Source organism: Chenopodium album, chromosome 16, assembly GCF_948465745.1.
Source record: "Chenopodium album chromosome 16, dcCheAlbu1.1, whole genome shotgun sequence".
Classification (NCBI taxonomy): Eukaryota; Viridiplantae; Streptophyta; class Magnoliopsida; order Caryophyllales; family Amaranthaceae; genus Chenopodium; species Chenopodium album.
In genome coordinates, this window is record NC_137849.1 from 36,700,388 (window position 1) to 36,718,175 (window position 17,788).

General features: G+C 36.5%; 1 protein-coding gene across 1 annotated transcript; it reads right to left on the bottom strand.

Annotated features, from left to right (window-relative positions):
* Positions 1 to 6,524: 6,524 nt before the first annotated feature.
* Positions 6,525 to 15,417, bottom strand: LOC145586431 (nuclear pore complex protein NUP96-like). Its single transcript, XM_081643272.1, has 5 exons — positions 12,641 to 15,417; positions 11,351 to 11,474; positions 7,647 to 7,795; positions 7,332 to 7,429; positions 6,525 to 7,117 (listed from the first exon to the last, which is right to left on the bottom strand). Exons 1-5 carry the CDS (start codon positions 15,218 to 15,220, stop codon positions 6,922 to 6,924), a joined length of 3,147 nt encoding a protein of 1,048 aa, XP_081499398.1. The 5' UTR covers positions 15,221 to 15,417; the 3' UTR covers positions 6,525 to 6,921.
* Positions 15,418 to 17,788: the final 2,371 nt, after the last annotated feature.

The following is a 17,788-nucleotide window of genomic DNA, read 5'->3' on the forward strand; positions in this document are numbered from 1 at the left end:
TAACAAGGTTACTAATCTCTAATTTATTCAAAATTACCCATCAAAATAACTTAAAATTAACCATTAAAACATTCCAAAATTCAACTAATTTAGTAACAAGGTTACTAATCTCTAATTTAATCAAAAATACCCATCAAAACAACTTAAAATTAACCATTTAAACATTCCAAAATTCAACTAATTTAATACCAAGGTTTCTAATCTCTAATTTATTCAAAATTACCCATCAAAACAACTTAAAACTAACCACTATAACATACCAAATTTCAACTAATTAAGTAACAAGGTTAATATTCTCTACTTTATTCAAAATTACACATCAAAACAAATTAAATTAACCATTAAAACATACTAAAATAAAACTAAATGAGTAACAAGGTTACTAATTTCTAATATTTTCACAATTTCCCAATAAAAAACCAAAAATTGATATAAATTGAAGTAAAATTATATTCAAACCTAAATTTTAATTTGCCTAACAATTCTTCAACATGCAAAAGAAATTAATAAAAGTACATAATTGATAAAATAATTGTGAATAAAGAAAAAAAATTAGACCTAAAACACTCAAATTGTGGTTTAATGTAGCTTGAAGGGAAGGAGAGATGGAGCAGCAGCCGTGGAAGGTGGTGCGGTGGCGCGGCGATGAACTTCAGGGCGGCGGCGCGGCGTCTTCGAACAGAAGAGAAGAGAGGTGGAGGGGGTTTTCGAACAGCAGAGAAGCTAGGTGGCGCGGCTTCTTCGACCAGCAGAGAACAGGATAAGGTCTTCGAACAGGGGAGAAGAGAGGTGGCGCGACGTCTTCGAACCTCCGTTCAAGGTGGCAGCTGTGGTGGAGGGAAAAGGGGAGGAGCAGTCGGGTTTTTCTGGGTTTGCTCGAATGTAACAGTGGGTTTTGTGGGTTTGAACAAAATGAAAGTGTTAAGGAAGAGAAGGAAGAAAGGAGGGGGAAGGAAGGAGAAAAAAGGGCGGCTTTTTTTTTTCAAAATGCCACCGGTTCACAAAGGCACCGGTTCAAACCGGTGGCCTTTATGTTTTTGCCACCGGTTTGACTTGAACCGGTGCCTTAACTCTAGGTTCTGTTTTCCGCCCATTTTTTCCACCGGTTTGGACTGAACCGGTGGCAAATAGGGGGTGCCTTTTTATTATTTTCTACTAGTGATGATGTATATCTCCTTCCTGGATCAATTCTATAACTTATAACCTTCATATATATTTAATAAACTATATCTTTCATATATATCAAAAACCGGAGAAAGTTAGGATAGATAGTGACGAAACTAGCCTCTTTTTTTTTTTAATTTTTGTATAAGGAGATCATATCAATAAATTTTAGCTCTTAAGGTTACCCACATTTATAATTTAGGTTACTCGTATTGATAAATAATGATTATTTTTATAAATAAATGTGGTCGCACCGTCATTTTATTTGTACTGTAATATGATAAAATATTTTAAGTATATATTGCACAAATATTGCACATAGACACGTACTTATAATTACGTGTACTTTAATTTGTAAAATATTCTAAATTTGCATAATATCAAGCACTCAATTTTAATATAGGAAATGTGATAGGCATGGAGGGGTTTTTGCAAAGGCTTTCATATAATCATTTTTATCAAACAATACACAAAAGATTGACGAATATTATACTTTTCAACATGGGACTATAGTTATCCTTAGTTGATACTACATCATACAAATATTAAATGCCACAACAGGGGCTCTAGGTAATGCTCAACATTGAATTTTACAAATATTCCCATAGGTTGACATATTTTGACTTTCCACAATCAATGTTGATTACCGGAGGCCTTTTCGTTACATTGGATGCAATTTTAAATCTGCCAAATGGTTAGATGGAGGTGTCTACAACTGGACATATAAAGGATGTTGGATCCACACTTTCAATGACATAAGACTACTATAAAGTGCCATCACTACGATCATTTCAACATTATTAGTTTGCAAACTAAAAAATTTTGTTTTTTTGTTCATTTTTTGGGATGTCATAGTTAGTATATTCATAGTCTTTTTGTAACCAAGACATCTAACATCAAAGATTCAGAATTAGCTAGTAAGGTCTGGATTAGGCATTGGTTGAGCTAGAGACAGTGGCGGAACCAAGGGGAGGCTAGCGTGGGCTATGGTGACATGGCCTCCCCCTTGATTTTGGTTATGTATTAAATATTGTAATGATTTATGTTAGATGTATAATGGCCAAGTTGGTATTAGAGTATAGGATTGATATTGGAGGTCTCAATTTCAAAGCTTGTTCCTTGCATTTTCATTTTTTTTAGATTTTTATTATATTTTTAATAATACTTGGTCTCATTATATTTTTACATTTCAACATTATATTTGTGTACAAGATACAAGGACATACTCCATATATTAAGTTTGGCCCTAATAAAAAAATCCTGGTTCCGCCCCTAACTAGAGACACATATGATTAGATAAGAAAAAAATAATAACTAAGTTAATCCGCCACCAAATAAAAACAATTTAATTATCTTAGCTTGGTGTCGTTGCTGAGGAGACGGCTAGATTCCTTAGTTTTAGTTTGATTGTTTAAAATGTTTTCATCGTCACATTGGAACTTTTAGTTCAAATTTGAGACATTCTCATTGCTTCCTCTTCTTCTTGTTTATGCCCAAGCTTAAAACAAATAAGTATTTTGGTCCCTATATGGATCCCAACTTGTACAAGACCCTTAGGCAACTCAAACAGCAACTGAAATAGAAAACTGGAAAAGACTCAGTCGTAGAATCCACATCAAGGTTCCAAGAAGAGTCCTACAACACATTCTAACATACAACAAGAGATGACTAATAATAGGTCTCTTAATTCTTTTAGGGTACTATCCCAATATGGTATTCCAACAGGGCTCAAAATTCCAGAAATCCTTGCAGAGAACTTTGAGATCAAATCCAAATGTTAAGATATATTGTCACACGAAGCAAAAATGGAATTGTTAACCCGAACCCGAAATATAAAAATTTCAATACTATGGTGTCTAGTGTTACGAAGTCCCCTATACCTCGTAACCCCGTTTCTGTTTTACGTGACCCGAATTGGAAATTGGCTATGGATGATGAATTCAATGCTCTTATTGAAAATAAGACGTGGGAGTTGGTGCCCCGTCCACCTGATGTTAATGTTATTCGTTCTATGTGGATTTTTACTCATAAGGTGAAATCTGACGGTTCTTTTGAGAGGCATAAAGCCCGTCTTATAGGTGATGGCAAAACATAACAGGTTGGCATTGATTGTGGAGAGACTTTTAGTCCAGTGGTCAAACCGGCTACCATTCGTACTGTGCTTAGCTTGGCATTATCCAAGGCTTGGCAAATTCATCAGCTTGATGTTAAGAATGCTTTTTTGCATGGTGAGCTTAATGAGACAGTCTATATGCATCAACCTCTTGGTTTCCGTGATCAGACTCATCCTGATTATGTCTGTTTACTACGGAAATCGTTATATGGTCTTAAGTAGGCACCCAGAGCTTGGTACAAGCGATTTGCTGATTTTGTTGTTTCCATTGGTTTTACTAATAGTAGGAGTGACAATTCTCTCTTTATTTATCGTGTTGGCTCAAATGTGGCTTACTTGTTACTGTATGTTGATGACATTATTCTTACAACTCCTTCTGATGCTCTAAGGCGTTCTATTATGTCCTTTCTTAGGTCGAAGTTAGCTATGAAGGACTTGGGTCCTCTAAATTATTTTCTTGGCATTGTTGTGACACGACATAAGGGTGGATTATTTTTGTCACAACGAAAATATGCTGAGGAGATCATTGAAAGGGCAAGGATGAGCTCATGCAAATCTTCGGCCACTCCGGTTGAAGCAAAGCCGAAGGTCAGTGCTTCGGGTTCCCCTTTTGCAGATCCGACCTTGTATCGCAGCCTTGCTAGGGCGCTGCAATATCTTACTTTCACAAGGCCAGATATTTCTTATGCCGTGCAACAGGTATGTTTACACATGCATGATCCGAAAGATACTCATATGGCTGATCTTAAGCGGATCATTTGATACATACAAGGTACACTTGAGCATGGTTTACATCTTTATCCATCATCTACATCTACACTTATATCATATACAGATGCTGATTGGGGTGGGTGTCCTGATACGAGACGTTCCACGTCAGGATATTGTGTATTTTTGGGTGATAATTTGATATCTTGGTTATCTAAACGCCAAGCTACTCTTTCAAATTCTAGTGCTGAGGCAGAGTACAAGGGTGTGGCCAATGTGGTTTCGGAGTCATGTTGGCTTCGTAATTTATTGTTGGAGTTACACCGTCCGATTAAAAAGGAAACCTTGGTATATTGTGATAATGTGAGTGCTATTTACCTTTCGGGCAATCCGGTACATCATCAACGTATCAAGCATATTGAGATGGACATTCTTTTCGTTCGTGAGAAGGTGGCTAGGGGTGAATTACGAGTCCTACATGTTCCATCTAGGCACCAAATTGCGGACATCTTTACCAAAGGACTACCACGAGTGTTATTTGAAGATTTTAGAGATAGTCTAAGCGTCCGTCCTCCTCCCGATTTGACTACAGGGGTGTGTTAAGATATATTAGTGATAATATATCTTTGGTAATTGTAAATATTTTGTTGCCTAACTTATAGCTTAGGATAGTTTTTGTTTATAGTCTTTACCTAATTTGTAGCCTAATTAGTGGCTAGTGATAAGCTTTGTAATTGTATATATTTACTGTGTATTGCAATGAGAAAGCGACGGGAAAAACATTTCCTTCGCCAAATACTCTGTATGGTTCAACAAAATCAATTTAACGGTCATCCTACTGACAAGTTAATCAATCACTTCCTACGATTTCAACAATTATGCTCCATTGTTCATCATAAAAGAACTCAAGATCAGTCGAAAGTAATGTTGTTCAAATTTTCACTTTGTGATAATGCTCGAAAGTGGTTGAATATCGTCAAGGAGACAGAGTGGAGCAAGATTTCTCAAACATTCCTTAAAGAGTACTTTCCTCCCGAAAACACTAAAACGATTTGTCACAAAATATCAAATTTTGCTCAAGAACAAGGGGAATCTCTTAGAGAAGCTTGGGATAGGTTCAGGGATCCCAACTTATCCCAACTTTGAGAAGTGGAATCTTATTCATATCTTCTATAACACTAAGATCACATGTATTGTCGACTCGATATAAATGAAGGAAGGTCCGCTAATCATATTGTTTACACATTTCTAATCAAATAATAAAATCATTGGAGTAGTGTCCGGCCAAGTGTATTATTCAATTAGATGGTTCAGTTAATTGCAGAGTTAATTATTCAATGTAGTCAAGTATCAGATTGCCAAGTTGGAGGCCACCTCCAATCAATGAGAATAATATAATTTATCTCACAGCTTATTTTTGGATGAACCTATTAGGGCACACCCTTATTTAAGCACGAAATGGTCGAAATCAAACCATGAGACGAATGTTGGGCTTAGACATGTCAAGTGCAAGCATATATCATCAATTGGATCAAATAGGTCGTAAAAGATAAATCAAACCAAGCGACGATGACAAAGGCCTAGTGCGCTAAGGTGTGGCCATAAGGCCATGCCTATGCTAAGGGAGCTAAGGCCGAGTCTCGCTGCTAGGCCATAAGCTCGCAAGGGCAACAACTGCATCAGCAGTGCGTTGGCAAATGCGGGTGGGGCTAGCCAACCTTTCGGTTGGTTGAGTGGAAAGTTGGAACCATTGTAAGCCCTTCAAAACCAAATAGAATATCCAGAACCAATGATCCTTAATAAGTCCAAGACAATAAAATGTAACTCAAATTTGTTTCCGTGACTTGTCTGGCTTATTAGAGAAGTAAATTGATAAGAAAAGGCGAAGAGGGAAATTTACCTACAATTTCAGCACAATATGTAAAGTGGGCAAGATGTAAAGTTGTAAGCCTCGTATATATGACAACAATGATGTGATTATTCCCATATACTAATAGCCTAACCATCCTCGTGCAGGTATATTGATCTTTATAACACACATATCATGATATGAGAGAAGTTCCATGACAGGAGTTAAGATTGCCCAAGGAGAACTAGCAAAAGTCTATTATTGGCAAGAATGAGCCATAAACGGCCACCTTAAGAACGAGGGCAATGTGTACGTGGTGTGTTTGTCTAGGGTAGTGATCGTTGTTAGGTAGAGAATAGATGGGGCAAACACATTAACAACTTGACTATCAAATGTCATACCACTATCAAACTAAAAGGAGAGAGAATGTGGAAGCACCTCATCCTGATAAAGGAAGGCAACAACAGTATGTGGCCGTGGGGAGGGGGCAATGTTATTATCTCTCATGATAGAATAGCTATAAACATCCTTTCTTTTGAAATCCATCCTACATACGCGTAAGTATAATTTTACATCCTCTACATCTTTAATATTCTTCCCGTGCATTTCTCTCCACGTGATCATATATGAAGCATTGTAATATAAAAGGGTGTAATTACAACTGTATGTGACATTGTAAGAGTATGTAAATAAGTAACTGGCCCCGTTAAAAAAAAATCTGTAATTATTTCAACATCTCAGATTTAAACATGGCCTCAACCATATAAATACATTCTGTACAAATTAAATTATCAAAATTGGCAATTTAATCCATTTTACACATCAATCTACTAAACCATTGTTAAAAAAACCTAACCATAAGTAAATTAAAGGAGAAAGACCAAACCAACTAAACTTCAGGAATGCTCTTCAACCAAGGCTTTCAAGATTTGTAATGCATCTCAATTGAACCCCAAATTTCATCAACACTTCCAATGTTTGTTCAACACACAACCCTTTATCTTCCCCAGCAATTCTAAATATTGCTTCTTTGTAGGTGGAGTGAGCATTTTGTGTATCAATCAGTAATTTTCGAGCCTGGAAAGAGTTAGGTAGTTGTTTCTGAAAGAAAAGTGGTGAAAAGTGACACTGCTTCCTGCAGATGACAAGAACGGAGATCTTCAGGGATTGGGGCAACAGCTATGGTGTCAAAGCAGCTCAACTGAGTCTCACGTGTTGAATCTTCTCCACTATCAGACACTAGTAAACTGCATATCTCCTCTGACATCTTTGAATAGGCCACCCTAAAAAAATAAATAAAAAATCGTCATTGAACATTAAATTTTTGTACTAGCATTATAAAAGGACTGTATCGAAAATAAAATATGGAGCATCATTTTTTTCCCTTGCAGCAGTACAATGCATGTAACAATAACTAACAAAAGAAGATAAACAATTACAACATAACATTAAAAGATCCAGAGAATAACAAATCAGCTAACACAAAAATATGCATACCTTGCATCCGTAGGTAGTTTGCTTTCCAGTACTTCTAGAGACTTGTTCAGGCAATCAAAGAACTCCCTACAAGCTGCGTCCTTACTCTCAAGAGAATCCTAAAAAATATAGTACACATTTAAGCACAACAGTCTTTATGATTTTGTTGCTAAAGCTGCTGAGACAATTAAGCCATAATATAACATGCTTCTCCCTTCCCAAGACTATTTATGAAAATGACCTTTTACAAGTTCAAGATACAAAATAGCCATAACAAGTTGAGCTGAATACGATCCAAGTATCCACAGAGATCATAATGTAGGAGAATATACTTACCAATTTGTTTATATCATCATCAGCACCCTGCAGAGAGCTTCTTAATAGATAAAATGAGATATAAATTCCAGCTCCCAAGTCCCAGTCTTCAATCTCCGACTTGTGATCCTCCATTGAAGTTGCCAATCTCCATATTTCAGAGTTTTTGGCTGCATTTAAGTAAAGCCACTATAATCATTAGCTCTAACATTGCCAAGACAACTATACCAAGTTGTGAATCAGTCCACAAGTTCAGTTTTGGAACAATTAGTAAAAGCGACGCAATATGTAGGAAAGGCTTCCAAGAAGTCCGTAAAGTTATGCTAATTCAAATATTTATAGTAAGAGACACAATGTGATATCATCAACAATGTAATCATGCAACAAAGTGATAAGAATCATAAGATCGATTGAGTCTAACTTTAAATATCAAACGTTAAAGTGGAAATATAAGGTGGCACACTCGCAGTTACGAGCTGCTGAAACCTGAAAAGCAAAACTTTCATGGTCGCATTAGCTTTGGACTCATTATGCTTTCTGCTATTTCCTATGTTCATAAAGAATTACACCATATTCCTAAAACGGATACATCAAAATAGTTGCACCATTTCCCTATTTAGTAAATATATTTATAAGAAAATTACCATTATACCCATCAGTTAAAGGTTATCACTCTGCTTTTCACATCTTTACTTTCGCCTATTCTTTCTCCTCACCTTCTCCCATCATTGTTGATCTGATGATCTCCATTGTCAATACCAATAACAGTGACCAAGTCCACCTGCACCTGCACCTGCACCACTACTACCACCACCACCATCATCACCATCACCATCTTCTCTAATGGGCCACCAGTCCACCAACATATTCAAGATCTAAAGGTAAGATGTCAGCCGTGTCAATAGAATATATGATAATTTAATTACCTAAAATATAGCCAGTACAGAATCTGTTCAAAGCCTAGTCTTTGTTTCGGAGAAATCTTACCTCCATGTGTTGTTCTACACTTCGTAGTCCAAGAAAATTTTGACAAAATTACAATAAGGGGGCGTTTGGTTTCACAAAGTAGTATGGATTAGCAATTAGGAATGAAATTAGGATGGTAAAGGGTTGGAACTTAATTCTTAGTACCTAGTGTTTGCTTGTTCTTCAAGAATGGAATTTTCCTTTTTATTTGATACCTAGAGGTTGGTATGAGCCATACCAACTCCCCCTTGGGTTTGTAAAACCCATACCTTGTGGGTTTAAGGTATGGATTTAAAAATTAGATTTTTTTTCTAAAACAAACATTAAGCATGGGATTTACTCATTCCAACCCTATACCTCATACTTGAAACCTGCTAACCAAACACCCACTAAGCTCTACTATCACTAATAATCCACAAGGTTGACCAGATATTTACAATTCCCCATAAACTTATAAGTTATATTACACACAAGCACGGGAAAAGAAAAGAAAAAAAGAGGAAAAAAAAAAAGAGAGAGAGAGAGAGAAGAAATGAAAAGTGTAAGGTATAACCCTATACCATTAACAATAGGTCCAAAAAGACAAGGTATATAAATAAGTTATTTTGGTCATTTGTACCAAGAAGATGACACAAAGAACAAGCAAGAAAAATGAATCACAACGTGCCTATATTTCTTTCTTGCTCCATACACATTCCAACCTTATTGCTGCACATGTAATGCCTTCAATAATGGAAATAAAGAGCAAAAAATGGATATATTTAGCAAAGTCAAGAAATAAGTTGCATGATTTAGTCATGCAATCCTAAATTAACACCATCATAGGAAATGTGTTAAATGCTTATTAAAGGGTTTTAACATCATTACCCTTTATTAATTGTTATATACTCCTAGTCAACGTGATCAATCCATAGGATCATCTCAGACCAATTTCTTAGAGAACTTGAGCTAAAGGTATTTCAATCAAATATACATCTAACTACTTAAGGGGAAAGGACAATAGAGATCCACAAGGTCGTATTATAAAATGTTGTTTCAATTTACCAGTCTTTTGGAAGAGAGAGCCCAAGTAAAGATATCAGTTCAGATTTGCTCCAGACATATTACAAGGAGGTGATGGCAGTGAGGCCTTGAAAGGCTATAAAATGTATCAGATTTACAGTCAAACATCTGACTCCCAATCTTGGAGACATGCAATGCATCAACCACCAATCACCATAACCTACAGAAGGAGACCAAGGCAGCAGAGCAAGCAGGGCAATAGCAGCACTTTCCCATACATGGCCTAGCAACAGCTCCTTAAAAGCTGCAGGGGCTTCCTTGGCTTATTAGCCTTTTACTGGGGTAATTCGGAAGAAGACAAGAAGAGTAGATAGAGCAATTAAGGCATTAGGCCAAGTCACTTAGCTGTAGTAGTAGTATAAATATTGTAAGCCCTTTAGGGGAGAGATATTCAGAAATTTGTATTAAGAACTTGGAGAGTAATGGCCTAAAGCAATTGACGTTTTACGCAAGCTTTAATCTTTATCAATCAAACAACCTTCCGACGACTATTTTTTTTTCTTATTCGTATCACGCTAGTCCGTTGCAAGACAGTGCATGAAGGATTTGGAATTTGATAACACATGTAAGGAACTAGTATAAATCAGGTTATATAAAGGTTAGATACTAAGAGACTATTCAGCACTGACTTGTTGATACAGATGAGACACCGTATAAAATCTTTAAACGAAAGATCTGAAAAAGAGGAGGACAAGATGAAATATAGATAGAATGTGTAAAACTTTTATAAAGTTCGTCATATAGGAATTAAGGAGCAAGAGATTACTCAGGGATTGCAAATATACTTCATATTTAAAAGCCAGAGAGCAAACTCAGCAAAGATCTATTAACAAAGTAACTGAAGCAGCACAGGACCAGTCAAGGAATGATTTGGAAGATTTGATGTAACTACTAGTAATTTAGTAAATACTTATAGAGAGAAAATATGTGTCAAATAACAACTTGAGTTTGTTCTATAAGGTTGTGAATGAGAAAAGGAGACAGCGTAACATGATACAGAAATACAGGATTTAAAATGAAGATCATCAACTTTGATTTCTCATTCCCTTTTCCTCCACTTAAATTTGAATCTACCAATAAAGCACGCAAATGTCAGAACCCAACGTTACAACCTCTCATACATGCTTCAGTTTCCAAACACCGCATAATGTGAAAAATGCCCAAAGAAGATTGTTTCGAAAACCACAATAAATCTCAAACGCACTACCAAAAAAAGGACAAAAAAAAATTATGAAAGAATGCAAAGCTAAGCGATAGAGGGGAGGTACTTTCAAATTACTTCTAGGCCCTAGCATGGTAACAAAATCTCACAACTCGGCCAAAATCTCACAAGTGCAAAAGAAACATGACGAAGTATGATTGTGACAACTATGCAGTACAGAATATAACAGTAAATTTAATCTATCAGCCCAATACACTAACAACAGTGAGAGTGGTGAGCCAGGATACTGATGTGACCTTAAGACAGTTATTGCTCATGCAAAAGTTAAGGTAATGACTAATGAGATCTAAGTCTCACACAGCTAAACCACAGCTTACCAAAAATATATGAATAACAGCAGCCTCAGTGATTGTTACAAACAAAGATGGTATTAACAGCAATTCTAACATCATTAGTGAATCCTAATGACTAATTCAGCAAGAACACATGCATAACTATACCAAGCATACATCTGATTGAGGAATAAATATATTACCTGACAAAAATAAAGAATGGACAACTGATGTAATGAAAACTGAATGAGCTTTCTGCCACTTTGCACTTTGAATGTAGTGTTCTAGAGCATTTGACATATCACCGTAGTATTGAAAATACACAGCCTATAATGAATACAAAATATAAACACTCAGAGGAGGAAAAGTAGAGCAACATAGAAAGGAGTTGCTTTTAAAACAATGATTGAAGGTATATAAGGTTAAAAATAACACATGCTTATTTTTAAATAAGAGGATAGTAATATTAGTCAAACCTCAAACCCTAACATAAAGCTAAAATGTAAGGTGCAAGAATACATCTAATCAAATCACTGCTTTAGCAAGTGGAGACGGTATCTTTTGTACTTGCCTCAGTATGAGGGAATATAACAGTGCTTGTATAATAAGTGAAAGTGTCTGCTTATGATTTTGTCAATGTCAGCCTGAATGCAACCCATAGATGTGTGTATGAAATGAAAATTAGTGAAAGCATGGTTCTTTATGCACATGTTTCCATGAGTTTGTCTCATTCTTATCCATATTATCTTGGGAGATCAGGGCAGTGTGTGAAAGTCTAGAATAGGATCTCAAGAATTATGGAATTAAGTTCTGAAAATAAAAGAAACTGGTTATGCCTCATTTTGGAGCATTCCATGCATATTACATATAAATAAAATAAAATAAAAAATAATAATAAAAAAATAGTAATAATAATAATAATAATAATAATAATAATAATAATAACAATAAAAACATTTCCTAGGGAATTTTCACCAAATATTTGTATAGGAATCAAAACCCTTTGCCCAACCAAACAAAATGGGTAATTGAAAGGTTTTCATTCATTTCCTCTCCTCCCTCTTTGAACTTCTTGCCTTTTCCCATTCTTGAATCAAATAGCCTATTATAAGAATGGAACAATTTTTCAAAATTGCTGGTACTCAACAAGGACAAGTCACACAAAATTTTGGAGTATCAAATCATAAATATCTTCCATTCATAGATACTAGCCTCATGAAAATATAATAGAGGAGAGCAAAAGAAGGCTTCCAATAAGAAAATTTAAACAAAACCCCCTCGGTTCCAAAATATGAGCACTTCAAGATAATTCTCTATAATTAGAAGTTATTAATAATAAAAATGGTGTTCAAAAGTGGCATATAATATAGGCATTAGTAATTTAAACTGACAAATACTAGTATTGTATAGTACATTAACATTACACATGATATGGAATAACAATAGTCAGTTAAATGGACATAAAATGTGGAGTAGAGAAATAAAAAATGTACCATAGCCTCGTGCAACCACTGCGATGGAATACCCAGCTCCTCAATAAATTGGCGCTGCTCCTCTTGCGAACTCCAGGTATCACAATATTGGAACAAGATTTCCCGAATAACTGTAGAGTGGAGATAGGGAAAATCTTCACAATAAGGCATGTGGAGGACAACATAGATGGCCCAATGGCATTTCCCTAGACAAAGAAGTTGGGAAACATATGCCATATCAAGAATATGGAGATCACTAGAACTAAAGGCACCAATTGCTTCAAGAATTCCACGCTGATGCCAGATCATATGGTAGTCAAGTGGATCATTGGTTGATGCAAAAGCACTGAACATAGATTTCAGGCCATCGAATTTACCATCTTCACAAGCATGAAGCAGCATCAGATAATAAGCAAGGTCATACCGTCCCTCTGGGGCAACGTTAACAGTCTCCTCAACTGGTCCCTCATCAATATAAACTGGAACAGGATATGGAGCCTTTCCTTTAGTAAGAAGATGTTGATAAGTGTGAAAAACAGCAGGTAAGGCAGTGCCTGGTGGTAATTCATACCACATCAACAAACCCAAGAACCTTTTCCAGTCAATGCTTTTTCCAGCCAAAGCATTGTGAATATTACCCGAAAGCAATTCAAAAAGCTGTACCCTGTCCTTCTCAATAAAATTAAAGTCCATACCATTAATTCTCCACACCTCCAACTGTTGAGCTATATCAGAACGATTTACCATAGACCCACCAGCCTCTCCAAGTAAACAGGCTAGCCTCACATCCCCCCTACAAGCAGCCAATTCAACAGCTGCATCCAACTGTCGCCCAGTCAGGAAAAGAAATATCTGTTCCAAATCATCAGACTCACTCAAGCAGCCCAGGTCTTCTTGCACCCGGTGGTACACACTCTCTTGCAACCAATAACTAAACTCTGCCCTTCGCATCAAAGGGAGTGCTTCAGGATCAATATCTGAGCGACTGGCTTTTCCATCCAGCATCATATCTTCCTCAGGGTCATCTACTCCAAACACAGTCTGCCCACTGGTCTCCCTTTCAGAAAAAAGGACCTTAATCAGCTCCCATACAATCACTTGGTGCATCATTGACATACGAACAGATGGCAACGTGCCAGGAACCTCGAGTTGCTTCTCAACTACTTCTATATAGCGCCGACATATGTCTGAGAGAGCTAGACGATCACATATAACCTTTTGGAGGCTTAATTTGAAGGATCCAACTTCAACTTCAAGTATTCTATGATCCAAAGACCTGTGTAGATCCAATGGAGATTTAAAAAGTGAATCAACAGCATCCTTTTTCACTTCATTAGTTTCATCCCTAGTGACCCTGTCTATTGCAACCTTTTCAAGAGTAATTACAGAAGATAATACTCCTCGGCCGTCATTACTGCTGACAGGCACACCACTATGAACAAGGAGACCATTAGGTCCCCATCCAACACGAAATGATCGACCCATAAACAATCCTGCATCAACTATATTTCGTGAATGATAACCAGATACAGGTGTCTCCTTTGTATACTCCAGTTTAAATCCTTCCGGTTTAATCACCCTCATAGGTGATCCTTTATGTTGTTGTGCTAGTACAAGTGTCCCAGGAGCATTCACATCAAAACTGTTAGACTTGTACTCAAGCAAAGGTACTGGAGTCTTCCTAGGAGGGGGAGGACTCGGTTTATAATTAACCTTAAACCCTGAATTATATAAAGGAAACTTTTCTCCATAAGTTGCTTGTTTTTCACGAGAAGGAATCTCATCATAACTATCATCCTCATCACCTTCACCAGAAAACATCAACATTCTCATCTCCTTCATTCGTGCAGGATCAAGTCCAAGATGAGCAGGAAGTGAGTGAGAAAGTTCAGCACTATTCTCACCCATATCAAACCCATCACTACCAAAACCATGATCCTCACCTACACCAACACCATCATTCATCCTAACAGAATCCTCACCTGGGTCCACATCCGCGTCATCCATCACAATGTCATCCTCATCATCCAAACTCAACCCAAATCGACTAAAATGCCGAACCGAAAACTTCCACTCCCCATTCGTCGGTTCATACGAAATAAACTCCGCTCCCTGCCTATCAGCACTAGCTCTCAACCTATCAACAACCCTACAAAACCTATAACGATCGAAACCCGGCATTCCAAACTTTAAAAACAATGTAACAACAGCAGGTTTATTCAACCCTTCCCCAACAGGAGGCTTTCCACTCTCATCTTCATAAACAACAACTTCATTCCTATTAAACTTAACAATATCAACCAAATCCAACCCTCTAACATCAGTCTCCCCCAAAAACTTAACACTCCCAAACCCCACCCTCCCAACAACAAAATCCCTAATTTTTCTACAATACCCAGGATTAATTCCCTCAAATTCAGCTAATTCCTTCAATGAAGGTTCAGTATAATAATCCGAAGATCGAAAAATTGGGAAATACCCATCATATTGAACCGAATTTGTCTTTCTTTTCTTACATGGGGATGAAATTTGCAATGAAGAAGAATCATCAAAAGAGAAGATTGTTGGGGGAAAAGGGTCACGCAAAACACTACATTCCATAACTAAAAGAAGAGAGAGAAAAGGAAGTTAACCTTGCTTGACGTCGCCGTTGTATGCGGAGGATGCGGGTGCTCGATGGTGGTCGGAGGAGAGAGAAAGGTAGGGCTTTGAGACGAGAGTGCGGTGTGTTGAGCGAAATAGAGCGAGTTCTAGGAGAGAGGGTGAGAGGGCTAGGCGGTATTTTTGCTACTCTCGAACTTGATTTTTGGGAGCCCGCCTTCTCTAGTTTCTGCTCTTTCCAGAGTCATATTCCCCCCGTCGCATAATTACATTTTCAAATTTGATACACAGAGTTTTTTAACCTTTTAAAAAGTTTAACAGAAATCCCCACTGTCTATCTCACATTTCCTCAAGAAATAGTTGAATTCTTTGAATATTTTCTCAAATGGAGCGGTTTGGGAAAATGGGTGCGAATTACGAGGAGAGATAACTCAACAACAAAGCAAAAAAAGAGGAAATGTCGTTGTATGGGTCTACTTTAGGGAAGATTGTTGGGCATGGTGGGGTTGGGGGGTGTCAAGGTGGGGGTCTTTGGCGAGGGGCATTTGGCGCCGACGGGGAAGCGTGGGCCAAGGGCCAACGGGGAAGGGGGGCTGGCAGTGAAAGGGGCCTAGCTGGAGGATAAAAAATAAGGGTGATTTTTTTTTTACTTAAATTATTTCATTCTTAAAAAAACAAAATATAATTAAACATTTTATACGAAGAAAAAAAAAATCTTATTAATGTCATGAGTAACTTAATACAATAATTCATGATTACCAACGATAAGAACCTTTTTACCAATTCACAAAGATAATTTCTTAAAATTTATTAGTTTACCATATCTTTTTCAAAATTTATTGAAGTAAAGATAAATATCGAAAGACAAACTATTATTAAAAACACTCAAAAATTCAGAGTATTACACAAAAGAATTACAACCCGTGAATCTAGGTGTATTCTTTTGAGAGTTAGAGAGGAAGGTCATGCAAGCACAATAAATTTTTTAAACAAGTAGTTACGGGTATGTGACAAATCTCCAAACCTGCTTCATGAGGAGTGTCTTGTTTAAATTAAAGTGGAGAGACAATTAATCCCCAAACCGCCTATTCCTCGAGGAAGAAGCATAGTTTTTCCATCAACCCAATGCATTCCTTTGCTATCAGAATATGCCAAGAAGAAGCGCAAGGAGTCAATTTTCCCTGTTATATTAAAAGTGGTAGCTCAATACATGAAAGAACCTTAGAAGCTAAGGCTACAAGTATAGAGCATTAGACCTAACAAAAATTAACCTTTTCACATTGTGAAAGTTTGATAGAAGTAAGACAATTAATTCTACCAATACTTTTGTCACTGATAAATTTTAAGTAATCCTTCTTTTTCGCTAAGAAGTCAATTGGAGTACTAAGATGGTGGTCAAACACCTTTACTTGCTTCATTCGAAAGATGGATTTGAATTCTTCTTGAGAGCGTGTACTTGTATTTGGGCTAAGCTTAATTAAAGTTTTGGACATGTTGAGCTTTCCTCAAGAAGTATCAGTAAAACAATGAATTATATGAACAATATTGGTACACAAAGTTGATTTTGCCCTTAATAAAATTAAAACATCATCCACAAAGAAAAGTTGTGCAATAGTTGACTTGTCTCAAAAGTTTGATTCCTAGAAACATATGTAAATCTTGACCCAAATGTAGCATGTGGGAGAAAATATCTACGCGGAAAAGAAAAGGGTATAGAGAAAGCGGATCACCTTGTCGCAAACACCATAGAGTGTGTGGTTTAAAGGAATCTGAAGTAGTGCCATGTAATACCCCGTATTTTTATACATATTTTTATTTAAAATAAGTATTTTGTGGGGTATATAAATAATTTAAAATGAATTATTTATGATATTTTAATTATTTATTTTAAACAAGTTTGGAAATATTTTATAAAAGGAAAGTTTTATTTAATTAATTATTTTATTAAGATGGAATTTAATTTAGGAAAGTTTTATTAGAGTAAAGTTTAATTAGGAAAGAGTAAAAAGGGAAAGTTTAGGTAAGAAGGGTTTTTAGAGAAAGGGGTACAAATATTCAACACTTGGCAAATTAAACTTTGCCCAGAGTGGAGAAAACCCAAGGTAAACTTTCTCTCCCTTCTCCTTTATTTTTTCTCTCTTTTTCTTTCTTTTTCCCCTTCCCCTTTTTTTCGTTTCACCACCGCCGGCCACCACCAGCGCCAGCCGACAGCAGCGTCAGCGCCACCAGTAGGCTGGCAGCAGCCGGCTGTGGTGCCGGCCTGCTATCCGGCCATCCTATTTTTCGAAAAAAAAAATTCATCTTTTTGTTTTTATTTAGTTTAACTCTTAGATCTAATTATAAATTAAGGGTTTTGTGTTAATTTTATGATGATTGATATTATGTATGATACTAATTAATTTTCAGGTTTTAATTCTAATTAAAAAGCCCCAATTTTGAAACCCTAGATTCATAAATAATTGATTATTGAAGGATTATGATTTAGGGTGGTTTAAACCTTTAATTTAAGGGTTTTAAAGCATAATAACAGCAAGCTTTTATTAATATATATTGCTGGAATTTTTGGTA